The following is a 27,572-nucleotide window of genomic DNA, read 5'->3' as shown; positions in this document are numbered from 1 at the left end:
GAAATCTATGATATGCTGAGTAAATCAGAACATCAGAATGTTTTACTTTTTTGAGTTAATAGTTCCATTGTGTTTGTCTGACTGCTTATTTTGTTCAACCTTTTTTCAGGGTAAAGGCCAAAAAAGGAGTGAACCTGAAAAATATGTGGTCCAAAAACCCCGAAACCTGGCAGTTGAGATCAGAGATCATGAATGGAGGAAAACATTCCACAGCCACAGTGGAGATGAATAAGAAGCAAGGAGTTGTATATAGGTGAGAACAATTAAATACTAGTAGATCCATCATGGCATTACACACATCGAGGGTAAATTTCCACTGGGTATTGTTAAAGAGTTTGAAAACCCTAAAATGGTGACTGAGTAAATGTAATGTTTTTGTGAATTGTGCAGTTTATATATGTGTGTTATGTTAGAAATTTTATTTTTACTACTTATGATGTCAATGTTTACCTTAGAATTTTTTTCCGGTTGCTGTCACTTTATCATATTGTCACTGAATAGCAAGCTTATGCTATATATTTTTTCTTTCATGTATTGAAGTTCTACTGTCCAGAGTGTTATGTTTAAGCAGCGTTCTGTTTTGTTTTGTTTTTATTAGTTAAACATGAACAATATGATGTGGGCAGAGGCAACAGTAGCAAGTACTGGTGTCTCTCAACTTTCATTTTAATGGTACATGTGGATACACATAGATTTGGAGAATTTGTTCGTACGAACAGGCAAGCCGCAGATTTCCCATAATCTGGTGGATATTCTAGGAACTGAAGTCAGCAAATTAGCTCTGCATTCAAAATTTTGCATACAACGGACAGATTTCCAAACAATGATATGCTCCTCTAGCGCTCTATTCTTCACGTGTCTGAAATTCTACCACAGGGGGCAGGAGTAGAACTCTGTGTAGCTCAAACTTCACCCTAAATAAATTCCATATCATCTAAAACTCCACTGCCCACATCCTGACCCACACTAAACACAAAAGGCATCAAGGGGTATGGGGAGAGAGCAGGAATATGGTATTGAGATAGAGGATCAGCCATGATCATATTGAATGGTGGAGCAGGCTCGAAGGGCCGAATGGCCTATTCCTGCTCCTATTTTCTATGTTTCCACAAGCCCATCACCCTGTCCTCACTGACCTCCACTGGCTTCCTATCCCCAACATATCCAATTCAAAAATGGTGTTCCTGATTTACAAATCGCCCTTGGACTCACCCCACATTACGTATACAACCTCCTCCAGTCATAGGCTCAGCCTTTGCTCTTCGGTTCTCAAGCTCTGGCCTCCTTTGCATTCTCCCCCCCCGTCATTAGTGGAAGAGCCTTCAACTGTCTTGGCCCTACTCTTTTTGACATCTCTTCATAAACCCCTTTGCCTTGTTAGTTCAACTCCCCGACTTTAACAGTCTTCTCAAAAATGATGTTTTTTTACAAAACTTTAATTACCCCCGTCCCTCATAGATGTGAAGGGACTGCCTCGACCTTTGCTAATATGGAGCTCTATTTAAGAAGACGTGTTCCTTTCAGGCTACAGAGTCTACAGAAATCTGAAGCTATTGCTCAGAGAAATTGATGGAGGAGGGAGAGGAAGAGATTCTCCTCTTTGGGGCAGAGTTGCAGCAGGGGGGAGCTTCTTCCCACCACTCTGTACCCACCCCAGCCCTGACCTTAAAGGGGCAGAAGCACCTTGAATATTGGAATGATGACACCCAATGAATGCTCGACTAAGATCGAGGTCTTCAGCAAGTAAGGCGGCTCACCACTACCTTCTCAAGGACAATTAAGGATGGGCAATAAATGCTGGCCTTGCCAGCGATGCCCACATCCCATGAACGAATAAAAAAAAGTGAATCTCTGGGGTCGACTATAATCGTTACTCTACCCTCCATGGAGGAGCAACATGTACCCTCTCTTTTACTCCTATGTCCTCATTCTAACTAGTGTTTAGTGCTTCACCCTGTGACAGCCCTTCCGACTCACTAGTTACTTTCTCTGTGCTGCTGATTGCACAATTAAAATGCTTTAACATAGCTAAAGAGGAGGTGGCAGGAGTTGAGGCTGTGGTTCTGACATTTAATTGCCCAGTGGACGTTCCTGGGTGATCATCGTAGACAGCCTGCTCCTGCACCAGTGCTCTTATGGTGTGAGACACAGAGGAGCTTGTTTAGATTTACGCACGGTGACATTCCCCCTTGAAGAAATAGTTGTTGAGTATAAAGGCATTGCAATACTTTGAGAAAGCACATAAAGCTGAAACCACCTACAGTGAGTATTTCCCAACGTTTACAAACCTTTTGTTCCCACCTCGCCCTCTCCCAGAGGTTCTCTTGTTTGCCTGCCCACCATATGCAGCACCTTTTCTTCATGTGTACTCATGTTTACTGCATTGCTGCTTCTCTCCGATCGTATTTCTTTGGTGCTAGTTGTAGGCTATCTTTCCCTTTGTACAGAGCGAAGACAATGTTCAGGGCAGGGTAAGTGGCAAAGATACTTTTCCCATATGAATGCACGCAGCCCATGATAAGGAGATGTGGAGGTACATTGTTCCTTTAAATGAAGTGTCCTTGAAGACTAACTGTAGCTCTTCTGGCAGGCAATTTGAATTGATAGAGTGGATCAACCTTATTGAATTACTTTCTTATTGAATACCTTATTGAATTCTTTGAAGAAGTAACAGAAAGAGTAGACAAAGGTAATGCAGTAGATGTAATATATTTGGATTTTCAAAAGGCCTTTGGTAAGATACTGCATTGTAGACTCATGGCTAAGGCATGTGGAGACATGGGATAGGTAGAAGAATGGATAGCAAGCTGGCTACAAAACAGAAAACAGAGTAGGGGTTAAAGGTAGCTACTCAGACTGGCAAAAGGTGGGAAGTGGTGTACCACAGGGATCGGTACTGGGACCACTGTTGTTCACAATTTACATTAACGATTTGGATTCGGGAAACAGAAGTACAATTTCAAAATTTGCAGACGACACCAAATTGGGGGGTGTAGTTAATACAAAGGAAGAATGTGTCAAAATGTAAGAGGACATCAATAAACTTGGAGAATGGGCATGTAATTGGCAAATGAATTTCAATATAGATAAGTGTGAGGTGGTGCATTTTGTTAGGAAGAATAACGAGGCCACATACTGTTTGGATAATAAGAGTCTAAACAGGATAGAGGAGCAAAAGGATCAGATACACAGATCACTAAAAGTAGCGATGCAGGTTAGAAAGGCAATAAAAAAAAAAGGCAAATCAAGCATCCGGGTTTATTTCTAGAGGGATAGAATTGAAAAACAAAGAAGTTATGTTAAACTTGTATCGGACCTTGGCGAGTTGCTGCAGTGCATCCTGCAGATGGTACACACTGCAACCACGGTGCGCCGGTGGTGAAGGGAGTGAATGTTTAGGGTGGTGGATGGGGTGCGAATCAAGCGGGCTGCTTTGTCCTGGAGGTTCTCGAGTGTTGTTGGAGTTGCACTCATCCAGGCAAGTGGAGAGTATTCCATCACACTCCTGACTTATGCGTCGTAGATTGTGGAAAGGCTTTGGGGAGTCAGGAGGTGAGTCACTCACTGCAGAATACCCAGCCTCTGACCTGCTCTTGTAGCCACAGGTGGTCCAGTTAGGTTTCTGGTCAATGGTGACCCCCAGGATGCTGATGGTAGCGGATTCGGTGATGGTAATGCTGTTGAATATCAAGGGGAGGTGGTTAGACTCTCTCTTGTTGGAGATGGTCATTGCCTGGCACTAGTCTGGCGCAAATGTTACTTGCCACTTATCAGGCCAAGCCTGGATGTTGTCCAGGTCTTGCTGCATGCGGGCACGGACTGCGTCATTATCTGAGGGATTGTGAATGGAACTGAACACTGTGCAATCATCAGCGAACATCCCCATTTCTGACCTTATGATGGAGGGAAGGTCATTGATGAGGCAGCTGAAGATGGTTAGGCCTAGGATACTGCCCTGAGGAACTCCTGCAGCGATGATGATTGGCCTCCAATACCCACTTCCATTTTCCTTTGTGCTAGGTATGACTCCAGCCACTGGAGAGTTTTCCCCGATTCCCATTGACTTCAATTTTACTAGGGCTCCTTGGTGCCACACTCGGTCAAATGCTGCCTTGATGTCAAGGGCAATCACTCTCACCTCACCTCTGGAATTCAGCTCTTTTGACAATGTTTGGACCAAGGCTGTAATGAGGTCTGGAGCCAAGTGTTCCTGGCGGAACCCAAACTGAGCATCGGTGAGCAGGTTATTGGCGAGTAAGTGTCGCTTGATAGCACTGTCGACGATACCTTCCATCACTTTGCTGATGATTGAGAGTAGACTGATGGGCGGTAATTGGCCGGATTGGATTTGTCCTGCTTTTTGTGGATAGGACATACCTGGGCAATTTTCCACATTGTCGGGTAGATGCCAGTGTTGTAGCTGTACTGGAACAGTTTGGCTAGAGGCGCGGCTAGTTCTGGAGCACAAGTCTTCAGCACTACAGCTGGGATGTTGTCGGGGCCCATAGCCTTTGCTGTATCCAGTGCACTCAGCCGTTTCTTGATATCACATGGAATGAATCGAATTGGCTGAAGACTGGCTTCTCTGATGGTGGGGATATCGCGAGGAGGCAGAGATGGATCATCCACTCGGCACTTCTGGCTGAAGATGGTTGCAAACGCTTCAGCCTTGTCTTTTGCACTCACGTGCTGGACTCTGCCATCATTGAGAGTGGGGATGTTCACCGAGCCTCCTCCTCCCGTTAGTTGTTTAATTGTCCACCACCATTCATGACTGGATGTGGCAGGACTGCAGAGCTTGGATCTGATCCGTTGGTTGTGGAATCGCTTAGCTGTTTATAGCATGTTGCTTCCACTGTTTAGCATGCATGTAGTCCTGTATTGTAGCTTCACCAGGTTGGCACCTCATTTTTAGGTATGCCTGGTGCTGCTCCTGGCATGCTCTTCTACACTCTTCATTGAACCAGGGTTGTTCCCCTGGTTGTTGGTAATGGTAGAATGAGGAATATGCCAGGCCATGAGGTTACAGATTGTGCTGGAATACAATTCTGCTGCTGCTGATGGCCCACAGCGCCTCATGGATGCCCAGTTTTGAGCTGCTAGATCTGTTCTGAATCTATCCCATTTAGCACAGTGGCAGTGCCACACAGGGCGTTGGATAGTGTCCTCAGTGCGAAGACGGGACTTCGTCTCCACAAGGACTGTGAGGTGGTCACTCCTACCAATACTGTCATGGACAGATGCATCTGCGACAGGTAGATTGGTGAGGACGATGTCAAGTAGGTTTTTCCCTTGTGTTGATTCTCTCACTATCTGCAGCCGGTCCAGTCTGGCAGCTATGTCCTTCAGGACTCGGTCAACTCAGTCAGTAACGGTGCTACCGAGCCACGCTTGGTGATGGACATTGTACTCTGGGTGGGGGGCTTCAATCTGTGCTCTTGCTACTATTGTGCACAGTTCTGGTCTCCATATTATAGAAAGGATGTAGAGGCATTGGAGAGGGTGCAAAAAAAAAAAAATTCACAAGGATGATACCAGAACTGAGAGGATATCCTTATCAGGAAAGGCTGAACAGGCAGGGACTCTTTTTCTTGAAAAGAGAGGGCTGCGGGGTGACCTGATCAAGGTCCTTAAGATAATGAAAGGGTTTGATAGGCTAAACATAGAGAAAATGTTTCCACTTGTGGGTGACTCCCGATCTAGAAGTCATAAATATAAGATAGTCGCTAATAAATCAAATAGGGAATTCAGGAGAAATGTCTTTATCCAAAGAGTGGTAAGAATGTGGAACATGCTACCACAAGGAGTAGTTGAGGCAATTAACAGAGACATTTTTGGGGAAGCTAGATAAGCACATGAGGGAGAAAGGAATAGAAGGATATCCTGATAGGGTTAGATGAAGTTGGGAGGAAGGAGGCATCATGTGGTTAGGTACTATAATCATAAGGGTCTTTTTTGCGAAAGCAAGATGCAGACAAATCTTGGTAGCATTATATTTTGTTGCAAATTCAGGTCCAGCATAGATACCTTCTCAGTTTCAGTGGCATCAGTTGCTCTCTTAAATGGCCTGAGTATCTTGCTTTAATGGGAGTTAATTCACATTGCCTTGTATCCACTTGTATGATAGGGGGATCTGGGAGTGTAGCAAAGAAACCCCCTTATGATTTGGGACTGGATGTCTGTGTTCGTTGGTCGTGTATTTCTTCAATCCCTCTGAGTGCAAACTGAGTCAACACTGGATAAGACAAGACTTGTTTTGAATCATTAATCTGTTTTATTCCACAGTAAGGTAAATGCACAGAATACTAGTTATGATCAGATTCAATGAGGTTAATCAAAACAACTCATTTCCATGTGATCACATGAAAATAATGAACATACTACACTGCCCCATTTCTACGGGTCACCATATTTAACTTAAACAGAATGATCCCACTGCATTCTATCCTACAGTCCAAAGCAGATCCATCTCTTCATGCAGTTTCCTGTCCTTCACAACCTTTTGGTGCCTGTGCATTGTCCAGTTTCCATAAGCCAGACTGATGTTTTGTCAATGTGTCTCTCTTCTTAACCCCTGAGATTGAAGAGTTTTCCAACATAGTGATAGGTGTTTTTCCAAATACCTGGACAAGTTATCAAATCATTTATTTGCCAGCTATGAGGAAACACATCAAATCTAGCATATTAGCATCTTAACTACCCATTTTTTTTTTTTTAAAAGCTTGCAGTAATGACTATCCTTTTAAAATGCAACCTTCATATAACTGTTTCCGAATCCCTCCTGTGCAGAAATGATCAAAGAGCCCCGAATCATGACAATTAAAAATAAGGAAAGTAACTTGTCACAGCATGCCAAATCTCAGTAATTTTGACTAGTTCTCTAGCACAGTTCTCTCTTCCAGTAACACGATTTTTAAAAGGAAAATGTCAAGGCCATTTAAAATGCTGTTATTTTGCTCCATTCCATTTGACCCTATGAGGTTTTATTTCTGCCTACTCTGAATCTGTTAATTTTTCCTACATATACTTTTGATCTTAGTGCTCAGTTCCAACTCAAGCTGATCCTGATCATGTGACGGAAGGCTGCCCAATGAAAGGTACACCCATCGAATTTAAGAACATAAGAATATGAGAAATAGGAGCAGGAGTAGGCCGTATGGCCCCTCGAGCCATTCAGTAAGATCATGGCTGATCTTCTATCTCAGCTCCACTTTCCCGCCCTGTCCCCATATCCTTTGATTCCTTTAGTGTCCAAATATCCATAGATCTCAGTCTTGAATATACTCAACGACTGAGCATCCACAGCCCTCTGGGGTAGAGAATTCCAAAGATTCACAACGCTCTGAGTGAAGACATTTTTCCTCATCTCGATCCTAAATGGCTGACCCCTTATCTTGAGACAATGACTCCTAGTTCTAGACTCTCCAGCCAGGAGAAACAGCCTCTCAGCATCTACCCTGTCAAGTCCTCTAAGAATTTTATACATTTCAATAAGATCACCTGTCTGTCTCCTAAACTCCACAGAATATAGGCCCATTCTACTCAATCTCACCACATAGGACAACCCTCTGATCCCAGGAATCAATCTAGTGAGCCTTCGTTGCACCCCTTTTAAGGCAAGTATATCCTTCCTTAGGGAAGGAGACCAAAACTGTACAGAGTACTCCAGGTGTGGTCTCACCAGAGCCCTATATAATTGCAGCAAGACCTCCTTACTCTTATACTCTACTCCCTTACAATAAAGGTCAACATACCATTTGCTTTTCTAATTGCTTGTTGGACCAGTATGTTAACATTTTGTGATTTGTGTGCAAGGACACCCAAATCTCTCTGACTACCAACATTTCTTAGTCTCTCACCTTTTAAAAAAATATTCTGCTTTTCCATTGTTCCTATCAAAGTGGATAATTTCACATTTCCCCACATTGTACTCCATCTTCCACCTTCTCGTCCACTCTGTACTCTGGGTGGGGGACTTCAATGTCCATCACCAAGAGTGGCTAGATAGCACCAGTACTGACCGAGCTGGCTGAGTCCTGAAGGACATATATGCCAGACTGGGCCTGCGGCAGGTGGTGAGCGAAACAACACAAGGGAAAAACTTACTTGACCTCGTCCTCACCAATCTACCTGTCGCAAATGCATCGGTCCATGACAGTATTGGTAGGAGTGACCACCGCACAATCTTCATGGAAATGAAGTCCTGTCTTCGCACTGAGGACACCATCCAACGTGTTGTGTGGCACTACCACCATGCTAAATGGGATAGATTCAGAACAGATCTGGCAGCTCAAAACTGGGCATCCATGAGGCGCTGTGGGCCATCAGCAGCAGCAGAATTGTATTCCAGCACAATCTGTAACCTCATGGCCTGGCATATTCCTCACTCTACCATTACCAACAAGCCAGGGGATCAGCCCTGGTTCAATGAAGAGTGTAGAAGAGCATGCCAGGAGCAGCACCAGGCATACCAAGAAATGAGGTGCCAAGCTGGTGAAGCTACAACTCAGGACTACATGCATGCTAAACAGCGGAAGCAACATGCTATAAACAGAGCTAAGCGATTCCACAACCAACGGATCAGATCAAAGCTCTGCAGTCCTGCCACATCCAGTTGTGAATGGTGGTGGAAAATTAAACAACTAACGGGAGGAGGAAGCTCTGCAAACATCCCCATCCTCAATGATGGCGGAGTCCAGCATGTGAGTGCAAAAGACAAGGCTGAAGCGTTTGCAACCATCTTCAGCCAAAAGTGCCGAGTGGATGACCCATCTCGGCCTCCGCCCGATATCCCCACCATCAGAGAAGCCAGTCTTCAGCCAATTCGATTCACTCCACGTGATGCAAGAAACGGCTGAGTGCACTGGATACAGCAAAGGCAAAGGGCCCCGACAACATCCCAGCTGTAGTACTGAAGACTTGTGCTCCAGAACTAGCTGTGCTTCTAGCCAAGCTGTTCCAGTACAGCTACAACACTGGCATCTACCCGACAATGTGGAAAATTGCCCAGGTATGTCCTGTCCACAAAAAGCAGGACAAACCCAATCCGGCCAATTATCACCCCATAGCACTGTCAACGACACCGTCCATCTCTTTGCTAATCATCAGCAAAGAGATGGACGGTGTCGTTGACAGTGCTATCAAGCGGCACTTACTCACCAATAACCTGCTCACTGATGTTCATTTTGGGTTCTGCCAGGAACACTTAGCTCCAGTCCTCATTACAGCCTTGGTCCAAACATGGACAAAAGAGCTGAATTCCAGAGATGAGGTGAGAGTGACTGCCCTTGACATCAAGGCAGCATTTGACCAAGTGTGGCACCAAGGAGCCCTAGTAAAATTGAAGTCAATGGGAATCAGGGGGAAAACTCTCCAGTGGCTGGAGTCATACCTAGCACAAAGGAAGATGGTAGTGTTTGTTGGAGGCCAATCATCTCAGCCCCAGGGCATTGCTGCAGGCATTCCTCAGGGCAGTGTTCTCGGCCCAACCATCTTCAGCTGCTTCATCAATGACCTTCCCTCCATCAGAAGGTCAGAAATGGGGATGTTCGCTGATGATTGCACAATTTTCAGTCCCATTTGCAACCCCTCAAATAATGAAGCAGTCCGAGCCCGCATACAGCAAGACCTGGACAACATCTAAGCTTGGGCTGATGTCTGGCGTAAATGTTACTTGCCACTTAAGTGCGAGGCAATGACATCTCCAACGAGAGAGAGTCTAACCACCTCCCCTTGACATTCAATGGCATTACCATCGACGAATCCCCCACCATCAACATCGTGGGGGTCACCATTGACCAGAAACTTAACTGGACCAGCCATATAAATAAATACTGTGGCTACAAGAGCAGGTCAGAGGCTGGGTATTCTGCAGCGAGTGACTCACCTCCTGACTCCCCAAAGCCTTTCCACCATCTACAAGGCACAAGTCAGGAGTGTGATGGAATACTCTCCACTTGCCTCGATGAGTGCAGCTCCAACACTCAAGAAGCTAGACACCATCCAGAACAAAGCAACCCACTTGATTGGCACCCCATCACCACCCTAAACATTCACTCCCTTCACCACCGGCGCACTGTGGCTGCAGTGTGTACCATCCACAGGATGCACTGCAGCAACTCGCCAAGGCTTCTTAGACAGCACCTCCCAAACCCACGACCTCTACCACCAAGAAGGACAAGAGCAGCAGGTACATGGGAACACCACCACCTGCACGTTCCCCTCCAAGTCACCCACCATCCCGACTTGGAAATATATCGCCGTTCCTTCATCGTCGCTGGGTCAAAATCCTGGAACTCCCTTCCTAACAGCACTGTGGGAGAACCTTCACCACACAGACTGCAGCGGTTCAAGGTGGCAGCTCACCACCACCTTCTCAAGGGCAATTAGGGATGGGCAATAAATGCCGGCCTCACCAGCGACGCCCATATCCCAGGAACGAAAAAAAACAAACTTAACTGTCTATATCCCTTTGCCGTCTCTTTGCATCCTCCTCACAGATTACTTTCCCACCTAGCTTTGTATAGTCAGCAAACTTGGATACATTACGCTCGGTCCCCTCTTCTAAGTCGACATATATTGTAAACAGCTAAGGCCCAAGCACTGATTCTTGTGAATTTCATTGTTTTAACCTTGTTTTGAGAGTCTGAACTGTCAGATGGACTATTTTATTCCTCTGGGACTTGGCCATGGGTTGAAGCTGAATGAAAACAGTGTTAAAGATGAAAACTTTCAGTTGTTTTATATATTTCTTTCTCACAACTGCCCTAAAATTTTCTAGGTTTCCCCACAATTTCCCAGTTATTTTAAGTTCTTTTTGCTCCACCAAAATCATATGCCCTATGTTTTGTGTTTCTGTTGATTTATCTTAAATATTTTTATTAAGCAGTCTGTACTTTGAGATATTGACCCTGAGTTGAAGCTGAACCCCCCTCCCCCATCCTAGGTTAACGACTGCATCTACTAAATTGGGACTAAATTGGACAGCTCTTTCAAAGAACTGTCACAGGCACAATGGGCTGAATGGTGGCCTGTGCTGTAAGGCTCTATAATTGTATGATTCTACTGAGAGACGCAATGATTTAAGAAAAGGCAGTCTGGCTTTTGGAAACAGGACCACTGCATAGGCAGTCAGGAAACACAAGGTTGTGAAGACAGGAAACTACATAAGAGGAGGTTCTGCCCTGGACTGTAGTGCTGTGTGCAGAGAGGATACTCTGTTTAAATTAAGTAAGGTGACCCACAGAGGCTGGGTAGTGTAGCGTTTTCATTTTTTTTTTTATTCATTACGTGGAGTTCTTCTTCACAGTTTTGAATTTTTGTGTTGAGTCAACATAGATTCTGTAGTATGATTGCAGTGGTTTCAGCCCAGATTTTGTTTAACGAGAATGGTGAGCGCTAACCTTGAGCAGAATGTCTCAATATTTTGGCTTCTTATTGGCTGCAACGCTAGTTTCTTAATATTAGCAATAACTGACCATCCCATCTGGATAGTGGTGAGTGCAGACCTTTGCTTTGACTGACCTGCAAACAATATGAAGCTGGCAGTATAACTCCACGCTCACTACACTGTAAAGCAGTTATCAGCCTCAAATTTGCAACTGGAGATAAATTGGGGCCAGGCCTGCCAGAAGCATTTTGTGGGGTTAGCCCCTCCTCTTCATTTTAATAGGCTCCCTCTGCATGAGAAAGGAATGCAAGGAGTCAGGTGAGCAGCATGTTTGGCTAGGTGCCAAGAAATCAGTTAAGACAGCAGCTCTTAACTGGTTACTATACTTCATTGGATTGCTACATGTTAGGACCAAAGGTAATTCACTTTTAAATAATGTCTCGAAGAGATGTGGGGGAAAAAATCAGAGAATAGTTACAGCACAGAAGGAGGCCATTCGGCCCATCGAGCCCGTGCCGGTTCTTTGTAAGATCAGTCCAGTTGGACTAATTTCCCTGCTCTTTCCCCGTAGCCCTGCAAATTTTTTCCCTTCAAGTATTTATCAAATTCCTTTTTGAAAGCCACAATTGAATCTGCTCCAACAATTTCAGGCAGCGCTTTCCAGATCATAACCACTTGCTGCAAAAAAAGGTTTTCCTTTGGTTCTTTTACCAATCACCTTAAATCTGTGTCCTCTGGTTCGCGACCCTTCCGCCAATGAGAACAGTTTCTCTTTATTTACTTTATCTGAACACTTCTATCAAATCTCCCCTCAACCTTTGCTCTAAGGAGAGCAACCCCAGCTTTTCTAGTCTATCTACGTAACTGAAGTCCCTCATACCCAGAACTATTCTAGTAAATCTGTTCTGTACCCTCTCTAAGGCCATCACATCCTTCCTAAAGTGCAGTGCCCAGAATTGGACACAATACTCCAGCTGTGGCCGAATCAGTATTTTATAAAGGTTCAACATAACTTCCTTGCTTTTTACTCTATGCCTCTATTTATGAATGATGTGGAGATGCCGGTGATGGACTGAGGTGGACAAATGTAAGGAGTCTTACAACACCAGGTTATAGTCCAACAGCTTTATTTGAAATCACAAGCTTTCGGAGCTTTCCTCCTTCGTCAGGTGAGGAAGGACTCACCTGACGAAGGAGGAAAGCTCCGAAAGCTTGTGATTTCAAATAAAGCTGTTGGACTATAACCTGGTGTTGTAAGATTCCTTACATCTATTTATGAAGCCCAGGTTCCCGTATGCTTTTTTAACTGCTTTCTCAACCTGTCCTGCTACCTTCAAAGATTTGTGCACATATACCCCAAGGTCTCACTGTTCCTGCACCTCCTTTAGAGTTGCACCATTTAGTTAATTTTGCCTCTCCTCATTCGTCCTGCCAAAATGCATCACTTCATACTTCTCTGCGTTAAATTTTATCTGCCATGAGTCCGTCCATTCCACCAGCCTGCCCATGTCCCCTTGAAGTCTATTACTATCCTCCTCACTGTTTACTGCACTTCCAAGTTTTGTGTCATCTGCATATTTTAAAATTGTGTCCTGTACACCCAAGTGCAAGTCATTAATATATCAAGAAAAGCAGTGGTCCTAGTACCGACCCCTGGGGAACACCACTGCATACCTTCCTCCAGTCAGAGAAACAACCATTCGCCACTATTCTGTTTCCTGTCCCTTAGCCAATTTTGTATCCATGCTGCCACTGCCCCTTTTAGTCCATGGACTTCAACTTTGACGACAAGCCTATTATGTGGCACTTTATCAAACGTCTTTTGGAAGTCCATATACACATCAACTGCATTGCCCTCATCAACCCTCTGTTACCGTGTCAAAAAACTCAATCATCAAGTTAGTTAAACATGATTTGCCTTTAACAAATCCATGCTGGCTTTCCTTTATTAATCCACACTTGTTCAAATGACTATTAATTTTGACCCAGATTACCATTTCTAAAAGCTCCCCCATCACTGAGGTTAAACTGGCTAGCCTGTAGTTGCCAGGTTTAACCTTACATCCTTTTTTCAACAAGGGTGTAACATTTGCAGTTCTCTAGTTCTCTGACACCACCCCCATATCTATGGAGGATTGGAAGATTATGGCCAGCACCTCTGCAATTTCCACCCTTACTTCCCTCAGCAACCTAGGATGCATCCCATCTGGACCAGGTGACTTATCTACTTTAAGTACAGCTAGCCTTTCTAGTACCTCCTCTATCACTTTTTAGCCCATCCAGTATCTCAACTACCTCCTCTTTTACTGCGATTTTGGCAGCATCTTCTTCCTTGGTAAGGACAGAGCCTCTGCCTCCATGCGTAGATCTTTTTGGTCCCTAATCATCCCCACCCTTCCTTTTACTACCCGTTTACTATTTATATGCCTATGGCAGACTTTTGGATTCCCTCTTATGTCAGCCACCAGTGTATTCTCATATGCTCTCTTTTCCCCTCTTATTTCTTTTTTCACTTCTCAGTACTTTCTATATTAAGCTTGGTTCTCACATGTATTATCAACCTGATATCTGTCATATGCCCCCTTTTTGTTTCATCTTACTCCCTATCTCTTTCATCATCCAGGGAGCTCTGGCTTTGGTTGCCCTACCTTTCCCCTTTGTGGGCATGTACCCAAACTGTACCTGAACCACTTCCTCTTTAAAGGCCGCCAATTGTTCGATTTCAGTTTTGCCTGCCAATCTTTGATTCCAATTTACCCGGGCCAGATCCATTCTCAACCTACTGAAATTGGCCCTCCTCTAATTAAGCATTTTTACTCTAGATTGCACCTTGTCCTTTTCCATAACTAATCTAAACCTCATGAAACTATGATCACTGGTCCTTAAATGTTCCCCCACTGTAACTTGCTCCACTTGACCAACCTCATTCCAGAGAACCAGATCCAGCAATGCCTCCTTCCTCGTTGGGCCGGAAGCATACTGCTCTTTACACTATTATGATCCCAGTCTATATTAGGATAGCTGAAGTCCCCCATTATCACTACTATATCATTCTTGCAACTCTAATTTCCCAGCAGATTTGCTCCTCTATATCCTTCCCACAAGTTAGTGGCCTATAGAATACACCCAGTAGTGTAATGGCACCTCTATTGTTTCTTAACTCTAACCAAATAGATTCTGTCCTTGACCCCTCAAGGACATCCTCCCTTTCCAGCACTGCAATATTCTCCTTAATCAATACTGCTGCCCCTCCTTTTTTTCCTTCCCTATCTTTCCTGAACACTTTGTATCCAGGAATATTTAGTACCCAATCCTGCCCTTTTTTGAGCCAGGTCTCCGTTATCGCTATTACTTCGTATTCCCATGTAGCTAATTGCGCCTGCAGCTCACCAACCTTATTTACCACACTTCGTGCATTTACACACATGCACTCTAAACCTATCTTACACCTTCTCGTATTCTTAGTCTGATCCCGCCTAATACTGTACTATTTTAGTCCATTGCTATCTGTTTCTCCCAATCCTTTGTGCACCTTGTTTCTCCTTTCTAATGCTACATCCTGGTGCCCATCCCCTCGCCAAACTCCTCCATCTACTGAGGACATCTTAGGAGGTGCTGCTGTAGGAGGTACAGCAAAAGACGGTGACATTTAGAGCAGAAGGCCACCGTCTTGTGAAAGCCATGCGCAAGCTGTTTGGATGGAAGCTGCGGAGAGAGTCAGTTCGGTGAGGCTAATAGGATCTGGGTACTCATGTGGAAAATATTTGAGTATTAGAAGAAGTGCCAAGATAAGTATACCCACCTTTGACCAGACTATTAGCAAGCACGACACAAAAAGAACTTGTGACCTGATGTGCCCTCAGGGAGGTAGTACACGAAATATGGAGACAACCTTTCTACTTTTTACACATGCTTCTATTGCCAAAAAAATGTGGGCACACAAACTGTGATACATAAATGTTGAAAAGTGCACTTGCCATTGCCAGCAGAAACTACATACATGTTGCTTTGTAAGGGACTTGTGCCAGGAGGGTAGGATGCCCACTTGGGTGCCTTCTACTCTTTGCCTTGCATTCTTAGGAACCTTGCCACCCAGTAAAAGTTCTGTGCCGAGCTGATGCCTCCTTTCCATAGAGAAACATTGCAACTGACACTTGCTTGATGCTTGCAGTATCTATCAACAAGCACAGTGGTTGATTTGGCAGATGCTCCCTGCAGTTACTTGGAAGGATCTGGTAGCGTTACACAATGCAGTGGCAACAGCTAGAAGAGCTGGTTCTATAGTAGACAGTCTTCTAGTCAGTCTAGAGGAGATAACATAGCTCTGACAGCGTTTCTTCTGAAGCAGAGACAATGAACATAGATCTCATGGTAGCCCAGGTAGGAATGTCCAGATCTGTAAGTGTGAATATAGGATAAGAATGGTTGTTCACCTAACTCCTCAGGTGTAGTCACACTTGCCACTATTGTTCCCTCAAATTCATCTTAGCTAAATTGTGGAGCCCTCTTAGAACCCCAAGGAATTTCCATTCTGAGCACTTTGTTTGCTGCAAGTTAAATTGCAGCTACAAGCAAGATCACTAAGGAATTGATTGGGATATGAAATTCCTTCAATGAGAAATAAGAACTTTCATTTATATAGCACCTTTCACATCTCATGATGTCCCAATGCACTTCACAGCCAATTAAGTACTTTTGACATATATTCACTGTTGGTATCTAGGCAAACCTGGCAGCCAATTTGTGCACAGCAAGTTCCCACAAACAGCAGTGAGATAAATGACCAGATTCAACTTTCTTACAACGTCAGCGTCAATAACACCAGTTACTGCAATGTTATCAAACTATATTTAACCAAAACAATCTTAAAAAAAGCAGCTGGGAAATAAAATGTATACGAATTTAATCATTCTTCGCAATAATTTGTTTAAAAAGAGGTACTGCTGGTGACGCTTAATCTTTGACTAATACCCCAAAACTGATCCATTAGTTACAAAGTGTCTGGTGCATTTCTGGCATGTCTATAGGGACTAGTAAAGTGTCTGATGTGCTCATAGGCCTTAAAGCATGCTAATTGGTTGAAATTCAGTCATTAAAAAGCAACCAATCAAAAACACTTATTACTTCACTATATCCCAAAAAATTAATATTCACAAATCGCGTTCCTGAAAAAAAATGTTGAGAAAGCCATATTGATGCTTGTTGTCCTGCAGTCAGATCCCGAACATTCCCACCCATTCCCAGTCTGGACCTTGTGCTCCCTCCTGGGTGCTTGATGACAGTATTGGATGAACACAAATAAGAGAGAGCAAGAAGACAAAGAACGAACCAGAAAATTTGCAAACATACATGAGATGCAGGCAAAAAGAGACAAAAGACAGTGGTGACGTTTAGGAATGAAATAAAGAACCTGTATTGGTGTAGTGCCTTTCACATCTTCAGGACATCTGTATTGGCTGTGAAATACATTATTATTTCATTCCTAAACTTCACCATTGTCTTTTGAAGTGTATTTTGAAGTGTATTCACTGTTGTTTTGTTGGCAGCCAATTTGATCATACCAAGGTCTACAAACAGCAATGAGATGAATGACTGGTTAATCTGGTAGTGATTTTTGAGAGATGAATGTTGATCAAGTACCAAGAGAACTCCCTGCTCTTCAAAAAAAAGTATCATGGATTTTTTTCGTCCACCTGTGCAGGTAAATGGGGCCTTGGTTTAATAGCTCATGCAAAAGACAGCACCTCCAACAATATAGCCTGGATTATGTGCACATAATCCACAATATTCTGACTCAAAGCCAAGAGTGCTACCATTGAACCAAGTTGACACTTATGAGTAGACAAAGAACAGTTTGGGAAAACAGAAAATAAAAGTAGGAAAGAGATAAAAGATGAGGGAAGAAACAAATGAATCAAGAGAAGATGAGAGAATGTGCGTGACAAAAAAAACAGAAGGAAACAAAGAATTATATAAAGGGGAGAGAAGCACAGAATCAGTTACAGGAAGTGACTTTTTTTTCCTTTTGTGACAAGACATGATAATTTTCAACTTTGCCGTCTGGCCTGTAACCTGGCGGAGTGGATTGACCACTCGTTGTAGAACCCGTCCAATTTTCATTCCTCGGTTTTCACTGCTTTGCCCTCCTTAATATAGTATATTTTGAAATGCCTTCTTACATGCGAGGGGCACTATAGGAATGTAAGTTCTTGTCAAACTAGAACTGCTGTAATTGATAACTACCTACTGTCTACCGAATTATTAGTCCAGATTATAATCTCATTTCACCATAATTGTCCAGTGATGAACCCTGTCAAATGCTTTCCAAAAATCAAGATATGTGATGCCTACCACCTTCCGCTTGTTCATCAACTCTGTTATATTCTCAACGAATTTCAGTAAATTTATGAGGCAGAAACTGTCTTGTGAGCCATGTTGGCTCGAATTTATTGCCCTTAGTCTCACTAGATTCTCATGAATTGCTTGCTCAATAATAGACTCCAGTATTTCCCCCAAGATAGATGTCAAGCTAACAGACTGATTGACAACTTAGCTGAGACCAGGCAGTGTTAAGAATTCACCTCTTTAAAAACATTTACAGAAAACAAGAACTTGACAAAATTATTTTGGATTTTCAGTTAGTAACTGAAAAAAAATAAAGAAAGGAAAATTTAGATACAGCACAATATATTTTATGAAAGCAGTACTTTTATTTTTCAGATGGTGGCTAATACCATTTCAGATACAATGGAGTGATAGTTAGTTTCTGTACTTTTACTGAATCCTGTGAATTTCACCTGTTCAAGAGCTCCTATTAGCCTTAAAACAAATGACAAAATAACACTCCCTAATGGAATAAGGTGTGTAATGAATAGGCTCTGCTTTATCAAATGTGCCTTTTAATGGGCTTAAAACCTATCATATGCACAAAAGAAAAGGACCTGCCACCTAAATTTTAGCAATGAGGTGGGATCTCACCAGGTTGGGGGGGGGGGGGGGGGTCAATAAGCGGGTGGGAAATGCGAAAAAAATTTTCGTACATGCTCCCGAGCGATCGCAACTCAACTGAAGTCACTTAACTGAACTTCTGGGTTTTGCATCCTCAAGTTGCGCAGCAGGCATACTGCGCACCTGCATGACGCGATTTAAAGCCCGCTACTTAAAGGACCAATGCAACAATATTTGAAGGTGAAAGGAGAAAAAGGCACAATGGGACGTCATAGAGCAAAGCCAGCACTCAGGTTCTCAGATGCTGCCCTGGAGATACTACTGGCTACTGAGAAATAGGAGGGAGGTGCTATATCCACCTGACAGAACCAGGTGTCTTTCTCCTGTCACCAAGAAGGCGTGGCTGGAGGTGGCAGAACAGGTCAACAGTAGGAATGCAGTGCCCCGGTTGCAGCTACAGTGCAGGAAGTGATTTAATGACCTAAGCAGGTCAGGAAAAGTGAGTTTCGTTACTGATTCACCTGCATTTTGTGGTGAACATTGACCCTCACACTGCCCTGCAAAGCCATCATATCATTCCTCACACCCACTTAAAGCTCAGTGTCAAGTTACCTTCACTTTCTGTGCCCTCCCCCCCAATTTGTGCACCCACCTCTCCCACTCACGCCAATCCTGATGCAATGTGATCAATCTGTCTGATAGTCACCCTCTGATCCATCTACTTCATTATCAGCCTGACCCAGAGCAATGCATGCATTGGGTGACCCAGTCACCTTCACTCACACACCTGTACTAACTCCCCTGGTAGAAGAGGGCGCAAAATGCAAGGGAGAGGAGTCAGACTGGAGGGAGGCCTCCACAAATAGTGGCCTTTACGGAGGCGGAGGAGGTGGCCTTGGAAATAAACCGAACGCCGGAGTGCCTGGCCTTAGGGGATGCCAAGACTGGCACCCCGCAAACATCTGGCGACAGAACTTTAACATCCCTCACACAACATGGATTATGTTATCAATGATTGACCTGTTGCGTACCTCAATATGCTCAGTACAATATTACTTCTGCGATGAATCTTAATGTTGCTTTATATTTTCAAGGACTGAAGACGTGGGTGAGGGCGATTCCTCCAAGGAGCTCCCTGCCTCAGGGTGCACCGTCACATCTTAGTGAGCCATGCACCAACGCAGATACTCACACCTTGATGGGTCCTATTAGAGAGGTAGTTGGGTTGTCACTTGGTGAGTCACCACACACGTGAGCAAGAGCAGACACTGGTGGCAGGGGCAGTGGTGGAGAGTCTGCGTCGGTGGACGCACTCATCTCCAAGCTCTGCTCAGCTTGGCACTGATGCTGAACCATGAGGGCCATCCTTGAAAAGGAAAATGACAGAGGTACAGACGTGCTTTTGCGACTTACTGGAAGACGTGCTACGCTCACTCTCCCCAAAGCGGAGAGACTGGAGGAGTCCACGGCCCCAGTGACCCGCTGACATGCACGCGCAGCCCCCGCATGTGGGACTCCCGCCGGCAATTAAAGCTGACAGGTTGCCACTTAAAGTACTTAAACAGGTACTTCAAGTCTTTTACAGACCTGATTAACATGATATTTTAGAAGGGGTGGGATTTTGCAAACAACTGGAATTGTTTCCCGTACTGGGGGAAACACTCCCAGTTCAAATGGACGTGTTGCAGCCATCAGCCTGTGGCAGCTGCAAAGGTCCATTTGACAGGGGGTGGGGGGACCCGCACTCATTGCAGGAGGCCACTCTGTCACTTTGGACAAAGTTTGGCCTCCACCACCCTCCTCCAAACAATAAAATTCACCAACTTGCACACTTACCCTGGTGTCCAGACATATTTATCTACCTTGCGGACCCCCTCAAATGTACATCTTCCGGATGGGGGCTGCCGTAGCTGCAGTCATGACTTCCTCGGAGGGCGAACAGCATCACTCTGACACGTGGAGCTGCACAACACAGTGCTGTAACACATCCACCTGCACGGCAGGAGGGAGGGCAACCGCGGAGAGAGATGCGTCACAGAGGGCACTACCCTCGCCACAGGGTCTACAGACAAAGGCTCAGCTTCCTGGACCTCTCTGAGCAACAGTGCACACGGAGGCTCAGAGTCACTCGACATGTAGTCGTGGACATCTGCAGCCTCCTTCATGCAGAGCTGCTCCCGGCTGGTCCAAGCACCATCTTCTTACCTGTCGCTGTCAAAGTCACCACTGCCCTCAACAACTTCTCCTCCACATCCTTCTAGGGTGCCACCAGGGACATCGCTGACATCTCTCAGCCATCTGCACTAAAGAGCCCTGCAAATGCACCTACATCCACTCTGCAGTGACACAATGGGTGGCATCAGTTGTGGGTCTTCATGGTGATCCTCAGGAAAGGGCATTATTGCACAAACCAGACAAGATTCGCAAAGACGTGGCAGTAGTGGTGACAATTTAATATGTAATGTGAGTTGATCAGAAATTAAATATAGGTAAACACCATGACAAACCCTCAAACACCCTTGTGCATCCCCTTCATGCTCACGGCACGTTTGCCTTACGCTTTCTACTGCACATATGTGATGCATGCCCTGTGGCTGCAGCACAGGTAGTGTCAGGTTGAGTGAGGCTGACCATGAAAGAGATGCATGAGAGGGTGAGAATGAGTTAGAACCATGAGATTGTATGAGGATTGGGTTGAGTGGTAGTGGTGGGAGGAGTACTGGTGAGGTGAGTAGGTGCAGGTAAGATGAGGATGAGGTTTGAGTGGGTGTGAGGAGCGATGTGACAGTAGTGTTGGCAGTGCAGAAGGGGATGTGGGGTTGGGGCGGTGATGTGGCAGACGGAGTGTAGGGGAATGAGTAAGTGTACTCACTTCGGCTGACTACTTAGGTGATTGAAGCGCCTCCTGCACTGTATGCAGGTGTGCGATATGTTGGTGGTGCTGGTGACTACCTCTGCCATCTCGAGCCAGGCCTTCTTGGTGGCAGAGGCAGGCCACTTTCTCCCACTCGCCGTGGTGGGTTGGGGGGGGGGGGGGGGGGGAAAGAGGTGGCGGTGGGGAAGATCTCTGTCCTCCCCCTCCTCCTCACCCCATCCAATGATACCTGGAGTGAGGAATCATTAAACCTGGGAGCATCCTTCCCCCTTGGCTGCTCCATGCTGTAATTTTTCCTATTTTCTGCAGCATCAGTCAGTGGAGGACTACCCCCTTTAAATAGGGCTCCTCCAGCTGACAGACCTTGTTGCGCCTGTGCAGTCTGCCCACCACGCAGCTTACCAGCAGGAAACCCGGAAGCACAGGTAAGTGGCTCAAATAGCCTGTGATTCAGTGCAGAGCACACTGATTTCACCGGGCACGTTACCCACGTGCCCAGTCGATCCCCCACTGAGAACCCGTCGCCCTGCTAATATCGAGCCCATTGAGTTAGTATTACTCCCACCCTCAGTGACAGGTTGTTAAATCCACTGGTATTGATCTAGTGGACCAGTGCTAACTTCAGGCCCTGCAACTCATTAGGTTTCAAGTATCACAACATTTCATCAAGGGATCATAGATATCTTGATTTGAGGTTTTATTGTGGGAGGGAGGATGTTTTTAAAATAAGGGAGATGAGATGGGACTAAATGATCAAAAGCAACAATAACTACATAAAAAGATTCTGCCACAAAAAGTTTACAGGAAGACTATCATTATTTTACCATAATTCTTGCCATAGTCCAACAGGAACTCCAAAATAACACAAAGGTTTGAACCACAAACCATAGAAAAACCAAACACAATGCAATTAATATTAAGGGAAACCAAATGTTAATCAGTAGAACCTTGTGACTACAGCAAAAATGCCACTATATTGGTGTTGCTGTGACCAGGTATGCACTTTCTGTAATGTATTTCTTGCATCTAAAAAAAAAGATTGTTCCTTATGATTTACTGAGCCTTCAGATACAAATGCAAGGCATGAATACTTACCAGTATTACAAACAAGAGTTTTGAAATCCTTTTAATAATTATATTTGATCAACAGCCATTTCAAAGATGCAGGGGTAAATTTTAACCCTGAAGAACAGGTGGGTTAGGGGCAGTATAAATTTTAGAAGTTTGGAATGGGAACGAATCCCAGCTCCAACCCACTGAATTCCACATTTCGCCCAGACGCATCTGGGTGCACACACGCGCTTCAGAAACCCAGAAGTCCCACCGGCTTTGACATTTATAGAGAAAATTAAGGTATTTGAAGTAGTTAAGTGAATTAAATTTTAGTGTATTGAGGCAGACAAACGATTTTAACTCTACCTGAACATATCTCCCGTGGCCTCTGAAACACACCATGGAAACAGAGACGAGTGGCAGCCGGCAGCCATTTGGACCTTGAAACCAGTGATTAATACATGTGAAGAAAAGGTGAGTTTTTGCAGCAGGGCAATCAGTTCTCACAGACTAATCTTTGGCTGGGTATTCTTTGTGTTTAGACTGAGATTTCTTTGTTCACACATATTTACCTACATTTTGGACCCCCTCAAACTGACACCATCAGGAAGGGGGTCACAATGGATGTATTCAGCAGTACATCGGAGGACGAGGCACATCAGCATCCGTGGCAGGCACAGCATCCAGTTCTGGGAGTTGCAGCTCCACAATGTTACAAATTGGATAGCCAGATGGTGAAGGATGGAATACTAGCACCTGGTCTTCAAGTTGCTTCCAAGCCTTTATTCACAGAGATCAACACAACCCACACCCTAAATAAGCTCTCTTATAAATGGATACGACAGTCCCCAATTGATACGCACCACCTGAACACAATTAACACTGATTGATATAAATCACTGATTCAATTGACACACAAGGCAGAGGTGTGCCACAATGACCTGCAGAAGAGCAGAGAAGGGACCAATGGAGGAGCCGACGTCGCAGGAGGCACTATCCATGTGAGAGGGTGTACAGGCAGAGGCTGAGCTTCTTGGACCTCACTGAGGAGCAGTGCCTACAAAGGCTCAGATTAAGTCCCAGGTGGTCGCGGACACATCGAGGCTCCTTTATGCAGAGCTGCTCCCGGATGGGCCTGGTGGGCATGCATTGCCTGTCGCAGTTAAAGTCACCACTGCCCTCAACTTCTTCGCCTCTGGATCATTCCAAGGCATCACCGGTGACATAACCAGGATCTCTCATTCGTTTGCACATAAGCGTATACAACAGGTCACAAATGGCTTGTTGCCAGGGCATCCCACTATGTCAACTTCCCAATCGATGACATCAGCCAAATTGAGAAGGCAGTGGGTTTCAACTCTCTGGCTGGCTTCCCACGGGTACAGGGCATCATTGATTGCACACAAACAGCAATCTGAGGACCTGCACGTGACCCAGGACTGTTTATCAACTGAAAAGGATATCGCTCAATCAATGTGCAACTGGTTTGCGACTACCGGAAGAGGTTTCTGCAGGTGTGTGCCAAATTCCTGGGTAGCTGCCACGATTCCGTCATTCTGCATGAATCCAACATCCTGGCCCTCTTCCATGCATAAGACAGACTTAAGGGCTGGCTCCTTGAAGACAAGGGATACCCCCTGCAGACGTGGCTCATGACACCTGTGAGGAACTCCGCCAGCGAGGCACAGCAGCGGTACGACAGTCACATCACCACCAGGTCTGTCAAAGAACAAGCCATAGGAATGCTGAAGATGGACTTCAGGTGCCTGGATCGATTTGGGGGAGCTCTTCAGTACACACCAGCGAAGGTGTGTAGAATAATCGCTGTGTGTTGTGTCCTACACAACACTGCTGAACAGAGAGGGTTACTGGCGGATGAGGTCCCATGCGCTCATGAAGCTGCCGCACCTGCCATCAATATTGAAGAGGAGGAGGAGGAGGAAGACGATGGGCGAACCATCGGCAGAGCAGCATCTTACCTGACTGCTCGTGATGTCAGGGAGTCACTCATATTTGTTAGTACTCAAACCACCCGGAACGACACCACCACCACCAGCAACCCCCCACTCCCCCCCAGGTTGCACAAAACATTCCTACAACCACACATACACCCATTGTAAATGCACCCAATGAGCGGCATCAAGTCTCGCCGTTCATGATGAAGCACATGAAAGTGCATTTTCACAAAGGGACGCAAGAGTGGGCAAGATGTGGCAGTGGTGATGAGAATCATAACATTAAATGTGCATTTAACAAAAACCAAATATAAATGAAAAACATGACATTCTGTCAGACACCCTTGTGTATTCCCTTGGTGATTACAAAACCTTAGACTTCCTCTCTCTACCGCTTCTATGTGGTGCATCCCCTATGGCTGCAGCAGAGGTAGTGGCAGGTTGTTCAGATTCATGCTGGACTGCTTAAATGCTTTTGGCCTGCGACCTTTGGGTTTTGGAGTCTGTGAGGGCCTCACCAAAGACTGCTCCACCTGCACCTGTGCAGGGGCAGACTCGGCCATCTGGAGAGGAAGCAGCATCTGGAGGATACCGGTTTGGGGAGGGGGGATTTAACAGGAGAGAGGTGGATAATTCCTCTGAGGAGCTCCCTGACTCTGAGGGCGCACCATCACATCTTAGTGAGCCATGCATCACTACAGGTACTCGCACCTTGGTGGGTCCTATTAGGGAGGTAGTTGGGTTGTCAACTGGTGAGCAAAATCCAGTATACTTTAAACAAGATGAAATTGCCTTATTTATATCAAAAATAACTAAACATGCAATTGACAGTAGACAGATGGGTGCAATTAACAGTTGGTTGCATAGCTACTGATTGTTCAGTTTTTAGGGAAATACAGGAATTAGAAAATGTGATCCTCAAAACACTGGCTAAAAATCCTGTAATCCCATGCAACAAAAATAGTGTCTGTAATTACAGGTGGATGGAGTTATGGAACGTGATCCCTAAAAAGCTGGTAAAATTCTGGAATTCCAAGTAATAAAAATGGAATTTAACTTTATTGTTCACCATAAACTAATGATGTGAGTTAGTTGTTGTAACACACATTCTGTCTCCAAGCCATCTGTTTCTACATCACATCCATGTACCCCTCCCCAAAATTCAGTATTCTCAAATGAAGACCAAGCCTTGAGATAAATACAGTCCGATGAAACAAACAACTACTATTCACTTCACATCCTGGACCTGGTAGTGGAAAAGCTCACAGATAGTCTGAATCTTTCAGCTGGTTCACATCACTAAGAGATTGAATTTTAAGTGTCATTAAAAAAAATGTAGAACTTATATTACAAGCTCCTGTCATTGTACTTAGTTAGGATGATAACAAAAAGTATCTTCCACCTATGTGATTTCACACTCTTGTCTGAGTTGCTTCATCTCTTCCATCACACTCCATAGTAGTGTTTTGCCTCCTTCCTGATTGTGACAAAAATGATGAATCGATGAATCTCCATAATGTTGGCTGCAGTACACATAGGATCAGTGTTTCCTTTTGTTGGCTAAGTAAAGGAATACACATTTTTGTATAGCGGGCCAGAGTCAATTAATAAATACATTTGAGTTTTGATCCCTGTCAAAGAATAGAGAAATTACTCTGTAGTTTAAATGCCCCAAGTTATTTATTTCAAACCTACTGACCCAAGGAACTACATATATGTGATAGAGGTATTGTCTGTGTTTGAACATTGTGAATGGCAACCAATCCATGTAATTAAAGGAAATAATTCAGTAATGTCTGTTGTTCTGGCATGCCTTCGCATGTTCTTGAACAGGTAGTTCAAATTATCTGGCATGGGTCAGCTGCATCACAAGTCTTCAAGAAGAGACAGGGTCAATGATGGACAGGGTCCTTTGATGGACAGCTCTGTGGAAGTTTCTATTATGGGCTTATATAGGGCTGTAGGTGCCCAGATAACCAGTCGGTCTAAAGCCAGAAGAGAGATTGCGCAAAGACAGTGACTCCATAGTAGTGTTTTGCCACATAAGAAGTGTGTGTCCATTTTCAAGGTTCAGTGTATGTTGAGACATAGCACCGGTAGAAGCAATTTTTACATAGAATTACATAGAATGTAGAGCACAGAAACAGGCCATTCAGCCTAACTGATCCATGCCAGTGTTTATGCTACACACGAGCCTCCTCCCACCTTACTTCATCTAACCCTATCAGCATAACCTTCTATTCCTTTCTCCCTCGTGTGTTTATCTAGCTTCCCCTTAAATGCATCTATGCTAGTTACCTCAACTACTTCTTGTGGTAGCACATTCCATATGCTAACCACTCTCTGGGTAAAGATGTTTCTCTTGAATTCCCTATTGGATTTATTAGTAACGACCTTATATTTATGGCTTCTAGTTTTGTTTTCCCCCAAAAATGGAAACATCTTCTCCACGTCTACCCTATCAAACTCTTTCATAATTTTAAAGACCTCTATCAGGTCACCCTTCAGCCTTCTCTTTTCTAGAGAAAAGAGCTCCAGCCTGTTCAATCTTTCCTGATCGATATAACCCCTCAGTTCTGGTATCATCTTTGTAAATCTTCTTTGCACCTTCTCCAGTGCCTCTATATCCTTTTTATAATATGGAGACCAGAACTCTGCACTGTACTCCAAATGTGGTCTAACCAAGGTTTCATACAAATTTAACATTTTCTCTGCATTTCAATTCTATTCCTCTAGAAATGAACCCCATTGCTTCGCTGGCTTTTTTTGTGGCCTTATTAACCTGCGTCGGTACATTGTGATTTGTGTATCTGTACCCCAGGTCCTTTTGCTCCTTCACCCCATTTTTATTATTTTTAACATCAAAATATTATTTAAATCGTTTTGGGGGATATTAACTCCCTCTGCCTGGCAGACACTGGGTAGAACGATAGTTAAAATTGAGCAGCTCTTTTTCCCTCTCCAAAACAACTGTGGCGATTTTAACACTGGGCAGTTGAGCCATCCACTGCCTTATTAATATATGCTAATCAGCCTCATTAATATATGCTAATCAGGGGCCTATTGCTCTGATAGGACCCCGAGGCAATTTTAATGACCTATTGGCCGGAGTGACTGCCGCGGTAGTTCTGACCAGTGAAACCTAGCAGAGGCTCTAAAGGTCAGTAATATACTTTCCTCTGTGGCATCAGGAGGAACAGGAATACTCCTACAAGGCCTGCAAGGAAAGTTTAAGCCTCTGCCATCCCTTCCAACCTTGGAACTCTACCAAACTACCCCCTGGGACTTACTTGAGCGCTGGTCTCTGGGCACCCCGATCTTCGCCTGAAAGCAGCCGGCCAGCTACCTCTTT

At 44.6% G+C, this 27,572-nt stretch overlaps 1 protein-coding gene across 1 annotated transcript in view; it reads left to right on the top strand.

Annotated features, from left to right (window-relative positions):
* The window catches only part of tmem132e (transmembrane protein 132E), a 621,750-nt gene that overhangs the window by 260,351 nt on the left and 333,827 nt on the right, over positions 1-27,572 (top strand). Inside the window, exon 3 of the mRNA XM_068008053.1 lies at positions 110-253. Within this exon, the coding sequence (XP_067864154.1) occupies positions 110-253 (144 nt within the window). The remainder of the gene's footprint in view (positions 1-109; positions 254-27,572) is intronic.

Source organism: Heptranchias perlo, chromosome 28, assembly GCF_035084215.1.
Source record: "Heptranchias perlo isolate sHepPer1 chromosome 28, sHepPer1.hap1, whole genome shotgun sequence".
Classification (NCBI taxonomy): Eukaryota; Metazoa; Chordata; class Chondrichthyes; order Hexanchiformes; family Hexanchidae; genus Heptranchias; species Heptranchias perlo.
The sequence above is the reverse complement of the archived record's forward strand: the minus strand, read 5'-3'. Positions and strand labels throughout refer to the sequence as shown.